Source organism: Dreissena polymorpha, chromosome 13 (genome assembly GCF_020536995.1).
Source record: "Dreissena polymorpha isolate Duluth1 chromosome 13, UMN_Dpol_1.0, whole genome shotgun sequence".
Classification (NCBI taxonomy): Eukaryota; Metazoa; Mollusca; class Bivalvia; order Myida; family Dreissenidae; genus Dreissena; species Dreissena polymorpha.
In genome coordinates, this window is record NC_068367.1 from 14,327,802 (window position 1) to 14,344,854 (window position 17,053).

Consider the following 17,053-nt stretch of genomic DNA (forward strand, 5'->3'; position numbering starts at 1 on the left):
CAATTATTTTTGACACTATTTCAAGGTTTAAAATTTACAAATCGAGAGACCTTATTATCTGACGTACAGATCGTGTAATAAATAGAAAGAAACACCTTACCTTTTAAAACAACTTTGTTGTGCGGATGATTCTTCGAATAAAATACTCTCACCGTTATAATTTGTCAGTAAACCTATTAACCGTTCCGCGTAATATTTCATAATAATATATTTCGTAGATAAAGACATTCGAGCTCAGTGTATGCAAATTTCAACCTGAATTGCAAAGTGGGTTGAATCAGCATACTCACTGGTAATAGTTATGGGACTTGACCGCACATGATTAAGGAATCAGAAGGCGTGTGTTCAAGTGAATAAATCTGTATAGTTGCATGGCAAGAGGCATAGCTTTTTTTATGTAAAATGTATTACATAATATTATTATGACTCTAATATATTATTATGACTCTAATACATGTTTTCGTAAGGCTTCTTTTTTCGTCAACAGTCTCTCCAAGCTCTCAGCCTTTTGATTATTTGAGAGAGAAAAAAACAACATTTATGGCGTTGCAAATATGAAGTTATTTATGTTGCGTTCAAGTTTAACACTTTCGTTACATATAAAACAAACATTTTTATGAATGTTAAGCTCGTTTAAGAAAAATCCCCCTATTTCTGCGCTAAAACGACATAATAAGCGTCGGCCAAATCAGGTGCTATCAGGAAAACACAACAATAACTGCCTTATCATCTTACAGAAGCGATACCCTGATGTCGAATAGATAAATTTTAAGTCTGATATGAAGTGAGCAGCGTTGCGAAATACAACTCACCTGTGGAAATTTCCGAGTAGTTCATAATGTGGGCATACGGTTAACAGCTACCTGATTGTTCGAGCATTTATTTCTTGCATTATAGATTTTAAGATCTGATATCAATGAAATACCGAGCATCGTTATATGTGTACTAAAACGCATATGAATTATATCATAACAAGAAATCGTCGGAGACAGGTGAGTAGTTGGGGGGGGGACAAGAATTGCACTATATGTACAGTTAATGGAAAATTTCAAAGGGCCATAACTCTGTGAAAAATCATCCGACCAGAACCGGCTGATTATATGCACATGTCCTCTTGGTAGTGACGCTTCCCATAAAGTTTAATTGAATTCCGGTCATTAATTGCTGAGAAATAGCCCGGACAAAAATTGTGCACGGACGGACACACGCACGGACAGACAAAGCGGCGACTATATGCTCTCCCCAAAGATTTTTTGGGGGAGCATAAAAATCACCAGGGGATACAATACTACCACCAACAACACAAACTCAATCGCTGTCAGCAAAACTCCCGAAACAATAATAATTATCTTATTGCACGCATAATAAACCCATACATATGTACCCACTTGCATCATGCCCTACTGAGGGCACAACCATTATTTTTCAGAAATTGCACCACCACTATCACAACCACCACCAACCCCTCAACCACCACCAACACCAAAACCACCAATACATACACCAATACCAGCTCCATACATCACAATTACGCCCACAATTACATACGATTAACACCAACATATACAAAGAGACCACTTCAATCGCATTCACTTTCGTAATATGTGCACCATCACCAACACCGCCGCCTCCTCCATCGACAACTCCACCGCAACGCCGAAAACGCTTCAACACAAACATAGCCACCACTAGCATCCCTAAACAAAGTTTCGTAACACATGCACCACCACCACCACCACCACCACCACCACCACCACCACCACCACCACCACCACCACCACCACCACCACCACCACAACCACCACCACCACCACCACCACCACCACCACCACCACCACCACCACCACCTACACCACCACCACCACCACCTCCACCACCACCACCTACACCACCACCACCACTACCACCACCACCACCACAACAACAACAGCAGAAATACCAACAACAATACCAACAACACCGCCAACACATAAACAACCACCACTAAAATCCTTGCAATCAGTTATTCACTACCAATAACAAATCAACTATAACAACAGCATATGCACAGCTTAAAACGAGAAATCGATACAACCTTCAATTTTTATAACTTTCGCTCTCTGTTTACCACATGGCAAAACCGACACCCTCAAGCGTGATGAATTTGATTTAACTCTTTGCATGCTGGGAAATGTGTCGTCTGCTAAAATGTCGTCTGCTGAATTTCTTAAATTAGCATTTTCTTCGATTTTTAAAAAAAATACAATAAGAATAGCAAACAGTTTGGATCCTGATTAGACGACACGTTCTGTGGCGTCTCATCTGGATCCAAACTGTTTGCAAAGGCCTTCAAAATTCGGTTCCAGCACTGAAAGATTTAAGTGTAAAGGTTAGCATGTGTGCAGGTAGCATGATAAGTAATTCATTAATGTGTCGTTGAATTATCTAAATCACCTGTTGAGAAATCTGCTGGTAAAAAATTCGGTCGAGTGTAATAAAAAACGTTTTATTAAAGGTCTCGCAATATAAACAAGTACAGCGAACATACAGCGAAGACACAAGTTTTATAAAATGAAATTACAGTTTCTGTTAGGCGTTGAGTTTTGACTGATAAATTAAGATAAATCGTTGTTCGGATGGTGTTCAACAAACAAAATTCGAAACTTGGCCAGACAACATTTTATGTAATAACACAGCGACCTAAAATGTACAGTTCCAGAAATATTGTTCGGATTGTTAATTAGTACTGTGTAAGCCGTGACTCCGTATATTGGTCTATAAATAAGTCGCGTTTTGACAAAACTGGGCATACTGCATGTGCGTAAAGTGTCGTCCCAGATTAGCCTGTGCAGTCGGCACAGGTATATCAGGGACGACACTTTCCGCCAAAATTGGATTTTTGCTAAGAAAATACTTCATTTTAACGAAAAATGTCATAAAACCGGAAAGTGTCGTCCCTGATTAGCCTGTGTTGACTGCGCAAGCTAATCTAGGACGACACTTTACGCACATGCATTATGCCCAGTTTTCTCAGAACACGACTCAAATGACCAAGGAACGCCACACTTACTTCACTTGGGGTTAGTTTTATACCAATTACAACTACGTACCCCGTAAACGAGTTTGTTTTAACCCATTTATGCCTAGTGGACTCTCCCATCCTTCTAAATTGGATGAATTTATTTCGAAAATTAGGGATGTCTAGTATATTTATTTCTATATTTGGAATATTTCTTACAGAAATTCCTTTAAGCAAACAGCGCAGACCCAGATAAGACGCCGCATCATGCGGCGTCTCATCTGAGTCTACGCTGTTGGCCAATGCCTTTTTTTTCTAGACGCTAGGCATAAATGTGTTAAACTTCTAACGTACATTATTCGCAACAATAGTAGCTGAATAATTAAGATAATATATTCATTGTATTTATATTGTATTTATACTGAAGCTCGATTTACGTTGTTTGATCTAGCTCAAGACACCAAGATATTTGACATAATTATACGTAGAGATTTATCTTCAAAGCTAGCAAATAAGGGTTAATAAGTACTGATTTATTGTGCGTATATTAAAATGGTTAAATTAAGTAAATGGTATTCCCAGTTGAGTTGGCAGTCTAAGTCGGTATGTACAACTCAAACTCTTAAGATTGTGCTTCAAATCTGTATTTAACAACAATCGTTGTACTTTATTTATGGTTAACTACATGTATGCATATTAAAAATAAACTTAAAACATTGATCCGGGGCCCACAAAATAATCTTTTTTTAATTGGCATAACCTTTCTAAATTATCATACATGATGTACATGCAAACTTACAAATTGCGGTCATATTTCCTGGATATCTGAGAAACTTATCAGCGACGGCAAACTGTAAATAACCGTTAAGCGTTATAAAATATTACCGGTATCTTACATTCTCTCTTTAACCACAGTGCTATGGGTCAACTGCGATACGTGGATCTGCCGCCAGCCGCGTCTCAACATCGAGTGCGACAAGTTCTCGCGGGTACTCATCACCAACGTCACTTCCGGCGTAAACGCCGGCTTCGACCTCCTGAGCTTCGATAACTTGCGACGCTCCTGCCTGGGGCTGTCCAGTTGCAGGACCAGCGACCCGCAGGTGTTCTGTAAGAACCACGACAAGTCACCGAGTTTGGGACAGAGCGTACAGTTCAACGTTAGTTACGTCTGCGTGCCAGGTATGCGGTGTGGCTTGTAGCCTCTTTTCCTGAATATTCGGCCGCTTAAGAGTGAAATTGACTTTTTCTAATGAATTAAAAGATTTTCAGCACAAGTGAGACATTTAATTAAACATTTTATATCTTCCCCACAAAAGTATGGCATAATAATTTACAACACAGGTATTTCCTTAAAAACAGGCCAATTCTACATGGGCACCCTAGCAACCCTGATTTGTTGGTATCTTTCCTATCAATCTGTTCAGTCATCATTTTTATAGGAAAACATTAAACCTTTTAAGTAATTTGGATATAAATCACTAAATAAATATTCTTATAGACTAATAAACACAAAATACTGTTAAAACGTGAATATTTTCAGAAGTATTGGTATTTACAGAGCATGAGTAGCCGATTTTACATAATTTTTACCTAAATTTAATTTTTCCCATTTTTTTTCAAAATTCACATGTTTTTAACCAAAATACAACATCTATGTTATAGCATTTTTTAAATAAGCACAACTAACTTAAGTTTTATCAGAAATATGTCATAATTACCAAAAAAAAGGGGGTGGATGAATCTATAGGAATGGCTGAAACAATAGGAAAGAAGGATACATAAGGCAATTCGAAATTGATTCTTTGTGACATGTTTTTGGTCTGATGTGTTGTGGGTTTTTTTTTTGCTTTTACGAACTAAAGTTGTCACTGCCAGTGAAGAATACCAATATGAAACAGGTCGCCGTGGCTTGAGGATATGGTGTCCGCCTAGCGACCGGGAGGTCACGGGTTCGATCCCCACGGTGGGAGCGATTATGAGATCTCCTCTGAATAATAATAATAATAATAATAATAATAATAAATTTATTTCATGAAGAATTCACATTAAGAAATGTTTTCTTTTTTACAATGTGGTCTTCAGTAACATAACACAAGTATTTATTTTGAAACATGCATACGAACATACAAGGGAAAAAATGAACTACCGGTATACAGTTAAATGTCAATATAACTTCCTTATCAATTCCGACGACGTGGACGAAGACGACGACGATGATGATAATGATGACGATGATGATTATGATAATACAAAATATGCAAAATATGATACAAAAATCAATCTTTCAAAATAAATCACATCAGACACATCACAACAAAGTATTAACATAGAAAACAAATCATGTGAGCATACATGTATATCAACGATTTGTTTGTAGGTATTCTTAAATTTTATTTTGAATGTAGTATTCGAAGACACTTGTCGAATGCTTATTGGAATAAAATTACATGCGGTTCGTGCACGAAAATAAAAAAGTTATAAATTACAAAATGAATTGAATTAATACGACAAAAAACGCTGTGCTAAGGGAATGTGGATGTGCGAGTGAATGGGTGAGTTGATGTGCTTGTGAATGTATTAGTGAATGTGCGAGTGAATGCGTGTCTGTGCATGCGATTAAATGGGTGAGTGGATTTGCAAGTGAATAGGTGAGTAGATGTGAGGGTGACTTAATGATTGGATGTGTGAGGGAATGTGTGAGTGGATGAATAAGGAATGTTTGAGTGAATATGTGAATGGATGGGCAAGTGAATGGTTGAGGGGATGTGCAAGTAAATGGTTGAGTGGATGTGCAAGTAAATGGTTGAGTGGATGTGCAAGTAAATGGTTGAGTGGGTGTGCAAGTGAATGGGTCAGACGATTGGTACGTAAATGGTTGAGTGGATGTGCAAGTAAATGATTGAGTGGATATGCAAGTGAATGGGTCAGGCGATGTGGGCGTGAATGGTTGAGTGGATGTTCGAGTGAATGGTTGAATCAATATGCTTGTTAACATGTGAATGACTGTGCTAGTGAATGGAACGTCAGTTTATTAGTTTTTCTCTCGGCAGCCTTTCAGCGCCGAATGTTACCAAAGAGAGTATACAAATAAATGGAACATGACATACCAACATGACAATTACGTGACACCTGTTCAAGATACTGCTTTCAATTGCATTATACTAGGTATTGTTAATAACAATCTGATTGAATGACAAAATTTGTATTACCCCCACAAACGAAGTTTAGAGGGGTATATAGGAGTGAGCTTGTCGGTCGGTCTGTCGGTCTGTCGGTCTGTCGGTCTGTTGGTCTGTATTAAGTGTCCGCTCCCTCATTCAAGTTGTTTTCATCCGATCTTCACCAAACTTGATCAGATATTGTATCTAGATGATCTTAAGGCCAAGTTCGAATATGGGTCATGTCGGGTCAAAAACTAGGTCACAGGGTCACTTATTGCGTTTTTTAACATTCGGCATGGTGTCCGCTCTCTATTTCAAGTAGTTTTAATCTGATCTTCACCAAACTTGGTCAGAAGTTTAACATAGATGATCTTAAGGCCAAGTTCGAACGTGGGCCATGCAAGATCAAAAACTAGGTCATGGGGTCACGTAGTACATTTTACACATTCAGCATGGTGTCCGCTTTCTAATTCAAGTAGTTTACATCTGATCTTCACCAAACTTGGTCAGAAGTTGTATCTAGATGATGTGTAGGCCAAGTTCAAAATTGGGCCATGCCGGGTCAAAAACTAGGTCGCTTAGTGCGCTTTAAATATTGAGCATGGTGTCTGATGTATTTTTGTGAATACAACATGCAAAACATTCTGTGTCAATGCGGCATGTGGGGGTATTCGTCACGTCTGTGACAAAGCTCTAGATATTATTTATTATTATCACCAGATACTGCTTTCAATTGCATTATACTATGAATTGTTAATAACAATCTGATTGAATGACAAAATTTATTATTCTTTCCAGAGTCAATGATAAACAAGACCTATGAGAATGAGTTTCAAACCTTTCGGGCACCCTCTGGATTTATAATAAGCCTCAACTACCCGACGGAGACCCGCTACAGGTAAGCACAAAATACATAGTCACATTAATGTATTTGAGCTCTTTTGAAATAATAATCATACATTGTAATAAAGTTATCTATAATGGCAGTAAATAATTAAGCAATGTCTATAGTTTTATTTCTGTATACATTTTGCATATACTCGGACATTTCAAGAGGCCTTTTCACGCTTTGGTAAATTGACAAAATAAAAAAAAATGTTTCAGAATCGCGCATTTTCGTTGTAGTTATGATATTTGTGAGGAAACAGTAATACTGAACATTTACCATAGTCCAATATAGCCATTATATGCATCTTTTGACGATTTAAAAACCTGAAAATTATAAAGCGTTGCAACGCGAAAACATTAAATAATTTGGAGAGTTCTGTTGTTGTCCTTATATTTTTGGGATACTACGAGGATTGCTTTTATAAAGTATAAAATACATCGCTCATTGAATGAGCACGTATGGCTGAGTAGTCTAAACGATAGACTTTAACTCCAGGGGTCAGTGGTCCCAGTTCAGGGTAACTTTTTTTCTTTCTTTAATTTTATTCTTGTTTTTACTGTAGCTTTTTAGATCCAATGTTGGCATTTATCAATATTAACCATTTCAGTACAACTTTCAATACATGCCAAAATATATGAAAAGGCCCCTAAATAACACCGATATCGTAACCAACGTTGATAGAACTCTTAAAGAAAGTAAATACACAAAACAGATCTAACATTTTCCACGATCCCTATGTACTCTACAATAGAAGATCCTTAATTATACTACAAAAAAGCTCCCGATTTCTTCTTAAGCACGTTTCGGTGGAAGATACACGTGCCCGAGGGTTACTATGTGCACATATTCCTGTACGATGTGCTCACCAAGTCCGACAATCCGATCACGTGTAAGGGTGGGCTCCACTTTTCCTCGAAATCCACGTGCAACTTGCGCTTCCCCACGTTCCCGATTTGTCACACGCGCGACTGGGATGGCGTCATAAGCGCGTGCAGTGACGTCGACATATTTTTGCTTCTCGACACCAACAACGACGGAATTCGATTCTGGCTTTCATATCATGGTAAGTAATGCTACTTATACCTTTTAACCAAGACGAGCTGATTTGTTGTCTAGTGGTAGAACCCCCAAGTTCTCGTTAACAATAACAATCTCTAAAAAAGATATATGACGAAAATTATAATGCACACAAGGCTGGTAAATTAAGTTCGAACTTACATTTTTAAATCCGTATAAAACATTTGCTCGCCGAGGAAAGGATAGGATGCTCAAATTCAATGAGATAATATGATATGATTATATAACGAAACATGTTAATATACGATATTAAATATGATTTTTTACACAAACATGTTATTTAGCATATATGGTTTATCAAATACGAAACCTGAAACGTGTATTCTGTATTATCGTTAATGTTTACAATAAAGTTTTATATTAACTCGATTCATATAGCTGAGTACATCAAAAACCAAAGCACAAAACACAACAATTCGGCATTAATTGTTCAATTGACATGCGTTTCTCAATATATTTTGGCCATAGACTGATAATTTTTCGCAGCCTGGTTTAAATAATTTTGTAGGCCGAATTATTGTTTATTTGTTAATTCTTTTTTGATGTGATGGGTGGGGGAGGTATAATGATCACACAGAATTTATTTCAGTCCAAAAGCGTCTGAAGTGCGTTTTAGCGCACATCTAGAGGTTATGTTTCACAGCATTAACCTAGGTTAATTAGATTATTTGGACACAATAGTGTTAACCATTTTATCGTGAATGAATGAAATTGAAAAATGAATGAAAATGGCTTCAAGGCCATGTAAAGTTTGTCTTTACTAGAACCCGACTGAGCCTTATTTTTCCTTACCAAGCCTTAACAATTTTGGTGATCGAGGCTGTGTTTTCGATAATTAATGCTACGGAATACCGTTAGGGCCATCTTGGTTACACATTAAAATCCAGAGGGCAACAATGCAATAGTGCGATAGTACGATGTCGACAATGCTATAGTATGATGACGACAGTGCGACAATACGATTGCGAAAGAGTGATAGTACGATGGCGACAATGCGATAATACGATGACGACAGTACGATAACGCGATAGTACGATGGCGACAGTGCGACAATACAATGGCGACAGTGCGATAGTACGATGGCGACTGTGCGATAGTACGATGGCGACAGTGCAAAAGTGCGATAATACGATAACGACAGTGCGACAATACGATGGCGACAGTGCAATAGTACGATGGCGATAATGCGAGAGTACGATGGCGACTATGCGATAATACGATGACCACAGTGCGACAATATGATGGCGACAGTGCGATAGTACGATGGGGACAATGCGATAATACGATGACGACAGTACGATAACGCGACAGAAAGATGGCGACAATGCGATGATACGATAGCGACAGTACGATATGACTATCGCATTGTCGCCATTGTACTATCGCACTGTCGCCATCGTATTGTCGCACTGTCGCCATCGTGCTATCGCGTTGTCGCATTGTCGCCATCGTACTATCGCATTGTCGCCATCGTACTATCGCATTTTCGCTAATGTACTATCGCATTGTCGCCATCGTACTGTCGCACTATCACATTGTAGCCCTCTGGATTTTAATGTGTTACCACGTTGGCACTAACGGTATTCCGTATACATTCGATCATATTCCTTAAATTAAGATTGACATACAACAGACAGAAATGTTTAATACGGAAGAGTTCAGTTTCTAAACATCATTATTAAAATGGGAAATATATCGAGGAAATTTTGTTTTACAAAAAAAGGTAAAAGGGTGGTCCGACCTGCGGTCTTGTTTCTAGATTTTTAGAGGAAACACTCTTTATGGACTTCACCATAGTTAACCCTTTAAGCGCTGGTGCCGAATTTTAAAGGCCTTTGTAAACAGTTTGGATCCAGATGAGACGCCACAGAACGTGGCGTCTCATCAGGATCCAAACTGTTTGCTATTGTGATAATATTCTTTAAAAATAATTCGAAGAAAATGTTAATTTTAGACATTCAGCAGACGACATTTTAGCAGAAGACAAATTTCCCAGCATGCAAAGGGTTAACGGTGTAGTTCTTACCAAGCATTTTAATTGCTGTATACTTTGATTTCCTCGTATGACGCCTAAGTCGTGAGTTCGATTCCACCTTTGTGTGTGTGTTTTTTTCTGTCATAATTACTTATTTGTTTTTATCAAATATCGTCCTGTGTATTATGCTATATTTATAGATGTACACATGCGTCTTTATCACGCATGTCATATGCTATCTTTCGTAGTGGGATGATAACTCAAATATTAGTCTCAACAACTTGATAATAAGGTATTTCATGCATTGTACCAAGTTCAAAGTCTTATCGGTTTATATATTTAAATATTAACTTTCAGGTTTCCTTCTTGAAATAAATTTAAAAACATTTGTATGGATTTATCTTGGTGGAATTGATTTATAACATAACCCCGTAGTTGCTCTTTATAGATGAACTCCTGCATTACGTTGCCATTCATGTTCGAAAAAAGTGCCAAACTTCACATCAAACTTTGTCTTCGCTTCCATGCGCACGCTCAAAATCTGTTTATACTGTATTCAAAACGTACTGCTAGGTTTGCGAAATGATCGCATGCTTTTCCTATGCAGTTACCGGGAAATAAACACCGAGCTCCGCCAAATGTTCGCTTCGTGGGTTTCACAGGTAGGCGTGGAAATATATGTCTTAATGGCTTTTGCAGAATGAACGATATAGTGGTTTACCGGTACTACTGTTTAAGAAAACCAGAATGAAGAAACAGAAAGAAAAAAGTTGCAGCATTTCGTGGAAATGTACACAGTGCTCGTGCACACGATTTTCAATTCATTTCCGATTATATAGAAAAGTTTCATTGTAGTGCTTTGTTCGGCACAGCCATTAACTATTTTAGGCGAACGGTTTAATGTAACTTCTGAGTAGTTTGGCTATGTTAAAAATGCATTCATAAATAGATTACCTGTAATATTCACTTTTACGCTTTTTTAATTATCTAATCCAGCATCTTGTGGGCACCGGTATGTAACTTTTTTAATTCATCCATTTTTGTTTGCAAGTCTCTGCAGTTCGTGTATTTGTTCGCCGAATTGTGGGTCTCCTAGAACCTGTATATGAACGTGTTTGGTAGTCTAGTTTTTACTGTACTTGAAACCGGCCGAATCCCTCCGTGTCTGTCAATATACGTAGGGCGGTGTGAAGCGTAATTATTTACGTTACCGTCGTTACGTGGGCCGGATGGAAAACTTGTAAAGAACGCTTTGTCTCGTTTTTAAGACAAACGCTGTGTTTGACGGGGCATGTGTTCTCGATCTGTTCTGTGTGGCAGATTGAAAAGATGTATTTTCTACATCTGATACAGTGAAAACGTTCTACATGTATTAAAATGATATATTTGTACTAGATGTGTATTCGGTACGCACTGTTTAAAACGGCGTATGCTGTGTATTGTTTTATTCACTACATTTGTATTATTATAACAATTTACTAGCTTAAATACATGTTCATGTACTTGAGACGGACGGTCTCACGGATAATAAAATTACGTATTTATTTCAACCAGTTTTACTAAAAAGACTTATTATAAAAGTATTTGTTATTCCTTATATCAATATTAAAGTGAACAGAATTTTAAATATAAACTCGATAGAGTTTCATTAAGCCTTACGTTGTCGATGCAATCTTAATAAAATTAATAGGTTTACATTTAGCGTTGATTTTTCCCTTTTCAGTTGTAAGAGTTGAAGACCTATCGCTGGTATCCATGTTCAAAAGGGACCACATCTGTAATTTGCAACTGCTGGACCAATTTGAGTACAGGCCGCCGGAAGTACGTAATGCGACAGGTATGCAATTAAAATGAACCTCGTTTTGGGGAAATCTGGCTTTCTGCATGGTCGCACAGGCTAATCAGGGACGACACTTTCCGAAATTATTCGTTTTGAGGAAGCCCCTTGAACCGAAAATCAAGTTTAGTGGAAAGTGGCGTCCCTGATTAGCCTGTGTGAGCTGCAAAGGCTAATCTGAGACGACACTATACGCACATGCTTTAAGCACAGTTTTCTCAAAACGTGGGTCACATAAAACCCCTCTTAGAGCCCTATGACATAATTTTGACCAACCATGCAGCCACAAATTCTATATGGGCCAATTCCGAAGGCTTTCGATAAAACACATCAACAAATTCACAATATATTTCGGATTGATTGACTGTCGTGCATAATTGGAAACTTCAAAAGAAATCAAATTAATCGATCTTACCAGTAATTCTTGTGTTTAGCATTCTATACATACACATGTTTGTTTGGGTGATTTAAATATGGAGGTTCAAATTAAGTTAAAAGGATAGAAGTAAAGAAAATGTGGGTGCATATTGTTGGATTTTTATTGTTTATACCAAACACAATACTGAACGTAGATCTGTCGATATAGTATATACATATTAAGAATGTTATATGGGTTCATATTATAAGCAGCAATTGCAATCATATGCCAAGACACTCTTTTAAAACATAGTGTTTGTACTTAAATCTAGACGCGACAACAGACGCACCATACGATGACGTCATAGTGACGTCACCAGCCGGAGCAAAGGACGAGCAAGCGGACTATGGTAAACGTATACCGATTTTTGTTTAACTCTTTCAGTGCTGGAACCGAATTTTGATGGCCTTTGCAAACAGTTTGGATCCAGATGAGAAGCCACAGAACGTGGCGTCTCATCAGGATCTAAACTGTTTGCTATTCTGATAGTATTCTTTGAAAAAAATCAAAGAAAATGCTTATTTTAGAAATTCAGCAGACGACATTTTAGCAGACGACAAATTTCCCAGCATGCAAAGGGTTAAAAAACAAATAGTGGTCTATGTGTAATTCAACGACACATGTCACAGGACCAAGATCCATTAAGATTTTATTAAAAGTGGAAATGAAAACTGCATTTATTTAATACATATTACCGCAAAATTGATTGATTAAGGAACAAGTATTACATTATCAATGTTTGAAAGATCATTACTAGATCTTTGAACGTAATAATGATGATTATTATAAAAAGTAATAAAAAACATAATTATTATAATTAATTCACAATTATTACTTTCTGTTTCCATAGTAACCTACATCGGCCTGGCTGTGGCGGTCTTGGTGTTGCTGGTGGTGATAGTCGTAGCGGTCATTTACGCCAGGTTTGTAAAAATTTACTTTTCCGTATAAACGCTTAAACAAAATATTAATGACACCTTCTTAAAAAGCAATGGCGGCGGATTATTTTATCAAAGCGTTTTACGTGAAGCACAATGTTCAATAAAGACGCCTTCTTGAAAAATAACGAGGGCGGAATATCTAATCAGAGCGGCGCGTGTACGCGAAAATACAAAATTGTGCAATAACGCTCATTTGTCTTGTTTGTTTCAGATACCGGATGTCGGCGGCGGTGAGCGCAAAGGACTCCGTGATGAGCGGCCTGCCCACCTCCACCTCTCAGAACAACTGCAGCGACATCCAGAAGCGGCCGCTGCCAGAGAGACAGAGCACTTCCGGTACGGTGATGGGTATTAAGCGCGGTGCTAAAAACACTTATGTATATTTACGCACGTATGATTATCTGCACAAAACATGGAGACGGCATCACGTTTTTTACTGCGTCTTACATTTCATTTCGCTTGTGCATGTATATACAATCAAGTTGAACATTTTTTGTAATTGTACCGTCCGATTTCAGCTAACATGCTAGTTAGAGGGTCGGTTGATATTAACGTATTATTTAGATAAAGATCGTTATTGAACTATAAATATATATGAAACGATGTGTTACATGGTAATCGCTCTTAAATACGAATTATTGTCAATTACTAGTATTTAAAAAGACTCCCATATTTCCTTCGCTCTGGGAAAACGTGGTTTAATGCTTGTGCGTAAAGTGTCATCCCAGGTCAGTCTGTGCAGACCGCACAGGCTAATAAGGGACGCCAATGTCCGCTTTAATCGATTTTTCGTTTTAAGGAAGTGTCTTCTAAACGAAAATCCAGTCTAGGCGGAAAGTATCGCCCCTGAGTTACCTGTACGGACGGCGCAGGTTGATCTTCCGACACTTTACGCACATGCTTTAAGCCCTGTTTTTCCAATGCGATGCTCAACTTTGTTCTTAAACGAGTGTCAATCGTATCTTCAACAGAAGCTGACGCGGTTGTCGGGCTGACGGTGCAATCGTCCTACAGCGTGGTAGCCGACGAGGTGTCGCCCGAGTGCAGCGCCGGCGGCGGAAACCCGGTCTACTCGACGTACGCAGAAATAGAGGAGTTCAGCGGCGATAACAAGGATAAGTCGAAGCCGCCACTCGCCAACAAGCGCTCCGTTGACAACTCGAAGCGAGAGCTGCCTGCCAAACCGAACGTCTACAAGTCCATACACGTTGAGGTGGAAGACTCTGACGTAAAGGACGCTAAAACGGAAAAGAGTTCCGTGGCGAGTAAGAACGCGCGGAATCAGGTAAATGGCGGGGCCGTCTGTGGATTACATGTTCAAGAAGAAACTTTCCAATGCGAGCAACATTTACGCCGAGTGTGAGGATGTGCCTAAAAAGGCGGAAAAGCCCGAGGGCGAGGTTCGGACAAAGGCGGAAAAGCCCGCGGGAGAGGTTCGGAAAAGGGCGGAAAAGCTCGAGGGAGAGGTTCAAAAGAAGGCGGAGAAAATTGAGAAAACGTATATAGATATGTCTCACAAACGATTCGTCGAGCCAGATTATGTTCCACACTCCCACTCAAAAGATGCTCATTCCAAAGCTGTTCCGCACACAAAATACTCAAAAGACAAAGTAAACCAATCTAAGAAATCGAACGTCGGTGAAAAGCCCGTGAGCGAAAAAATCCCGTACGCCGACAACGATGTGAAAAAAACACATCCGTTTCTTTGCTCTCAAGGTCAACAGAGAACTTTGGTGACCTCAGAGTCGGATTCTGATGACGACATATGCGTTGAAAATGAATTGTACGAACCGTTTGAATCCGCGAAGGTTTAATGAGACGTTGACAACCATGGACAAGCGGCTGTAAACGATCTCAAACTACATCTTAAGATGTATTGTTCATTTACGGCACTATACTATCAAGATGTAATATAAAACAGCCAATTAATAGGTAATCACTTTACGCCAGGGCTAAGTTTGCAAAGTCAGTTGCGTGGACAGTATGATATGTTTTAATGTACATTGGGAACTATATTTAAAGTATTGTGTCGCTGTGTAAATAATTATTTGAATATTTAAATAAAAGTTCATTTAAAACATACCGATATATTAACTGTGTTCCCATTTAAATTCGAACAACTGGTATATTTGAACACGGAAACAGATTATTTACTGATTTACTAGTTTTAGCGTTGTCTACAACTTAACTTTTAATTAAACATTACATCATGCAGCGACTTCATGAATGTCACCTTCCTTATTTAGTTTTAAACATAATTATCGATACTATAAAGGCGGAATCTTAATAAGTTGGTTTCATTTCCGCCCCACCCCCACCGTCTGCCGGAAACAACCAGTTCTCAGTAGGGTTCAGCTAGTCTCTATGTCCGGTCGGCGAGTCGGAAACCATTTCCATCACTCTACATCAGCTTTCAATTCGATTGTTTGTTTTAATCCACTTTATGAAATAATTACCCATAAGTGTCGTATTTTCCGCTGGCATTTTTGGGCTTGAGTTACACTGTAGGTTACACTGCAGTAAATTGGCAAGTGCTATTTAGGGACAGCGCCTCAAAAACCACAATTATAAGTGGATTGTTTATTCTCAATAACAAGACGAAATATTTGTAAGAGCAATGTTGTCCGGTATACTTCTCACTTTTCACATTCTTAAATTAATTGATAAAAATTTACAATCGCTATAAACCATAAATAAGCTGCTATTGTACTGTACATCCTAATAAGACGTTTTGTTTTGTCAAATTTGCAATCATATTTGTGTACCAACTCTTAATTTAGTAACGCAAACGAATCAATTACCAGACATTGTTTTACAGTGTAGCGAATGAAAATTTTTGGTTGTCAAAATTTACGAAGGACAACCTTGAAAGAATGATTCATTCAACACTCAGCTGCATTATTTGTGCAATATGCTGTATTGCAGCTTTATTCATACTGCATTTAGGGAGATTAAGTCTACTCAGCGAGACGTTGGGTTGGATGGTTCAAAGTTTTGCGATTTATCCAGTCGACTGACAAATTGGCTTGTAAATTGTGTTATTGGTTTTGTCAAATAATACATAATACATACTTATGTTGTTAAGTTAGGTACCCATCCCGGATATAACATTTTTTGCTATTATGAGCTGGAAAAAAACACGATGATTTCGTACTTAGTTGACTGATTCAAATGATATAGATATTAAAATTATACGCAATGCAGAAACAAATATATAATTCAATCAATGATACCGTAACAAGAATCTCGAATAGAGAAATTTAGTCTTGAAAACTAAAGAATAAGCTTGCGTAAGTTATAACTAACTAGCAGATGCTAGCGCTGTTAATATGTGCTGCCATGACGTAGATTAAATCTATTATCGGTGTATTTTGGTATCTTAGGTACTGCCTTGCATAAACGCACTGAAAGCAATATCAACAACTATTGCATCTCACTAAACAATGTAAATTAATTCTGAAATATTAACAAAGAGTAATTGTATTATTTGGATTTGATCGTTAATGAGTTATAGCGTCACATATTCAACAATGATTCAACATGCAGACATCTTTTTATATATATAAACAGTTTAAGATTGCATGGGGAGATAATAGTATATGCACAACATAACCGCGAAATTGTTAACAGATCTATACAAGTAAACTTAGGTATTTATCAATTATTGTTGTTAATAATTTTGGCTGAATATGAATATTCGAAGACAGCTTGTACTCCTTAAAGGGGCCTTTTCACCAAAAAACCTGTGTTAACA

The 17,053-nt window shown here is 38.0% G+C and overlaps 1 protein-coding gene across 3 annotated transcripts in view; it reads left to right on the plus strand.

Moving 5' to 3' along the window:
• LOC127856290 (uncharacterized) overlaps window positions 1–15,381 on the plus strand; it is a 31,300-nt gene extending 15,919 nt beyond the window's left edge. For all 3 annotated transcript variants that reach the window (XM_052392391.1, XM_052392390.1, XM_052392392.1), the window contains exons 2-9: window positions 3,914–4,180; window positions 6,961–7,060; window positions 7,849–8,114; window positions 11,827–11,940; window positions 12,630–12,707; window positions 13,209–13,281; window positions 13,511–13,635; window positions 14,271–15,381. In XM_052392391.1, the coding sequence (XP_052248351.1) occupies window positions 3,914–4,180; window positions 6,961–7,060; window positions 7,849–8,114; window positions 11,827–11,940; window positions 12,630–12,707; window positions 13,209–13,281; window positions 13,511–13,635; window positions 14,271–14,662 (1,415 nt within the window). In that variant the 3' untranslated portion in view covers window positions 14,663–15,381. The remainder of the gene's footprint in view (window positions 1–3,913; window positions 4,181–6,960; window positions 7,061–7,848; window positions 8,115–11,826; window positions 11,941–12,629; window positions 12,708–13,208; window positions 13,282–13,510; window positions 13,636–14,270) is intronic.
• The last annotated feature ends 1,672 nt before the right edge of the window (window positions 15,382–17,053 follow it).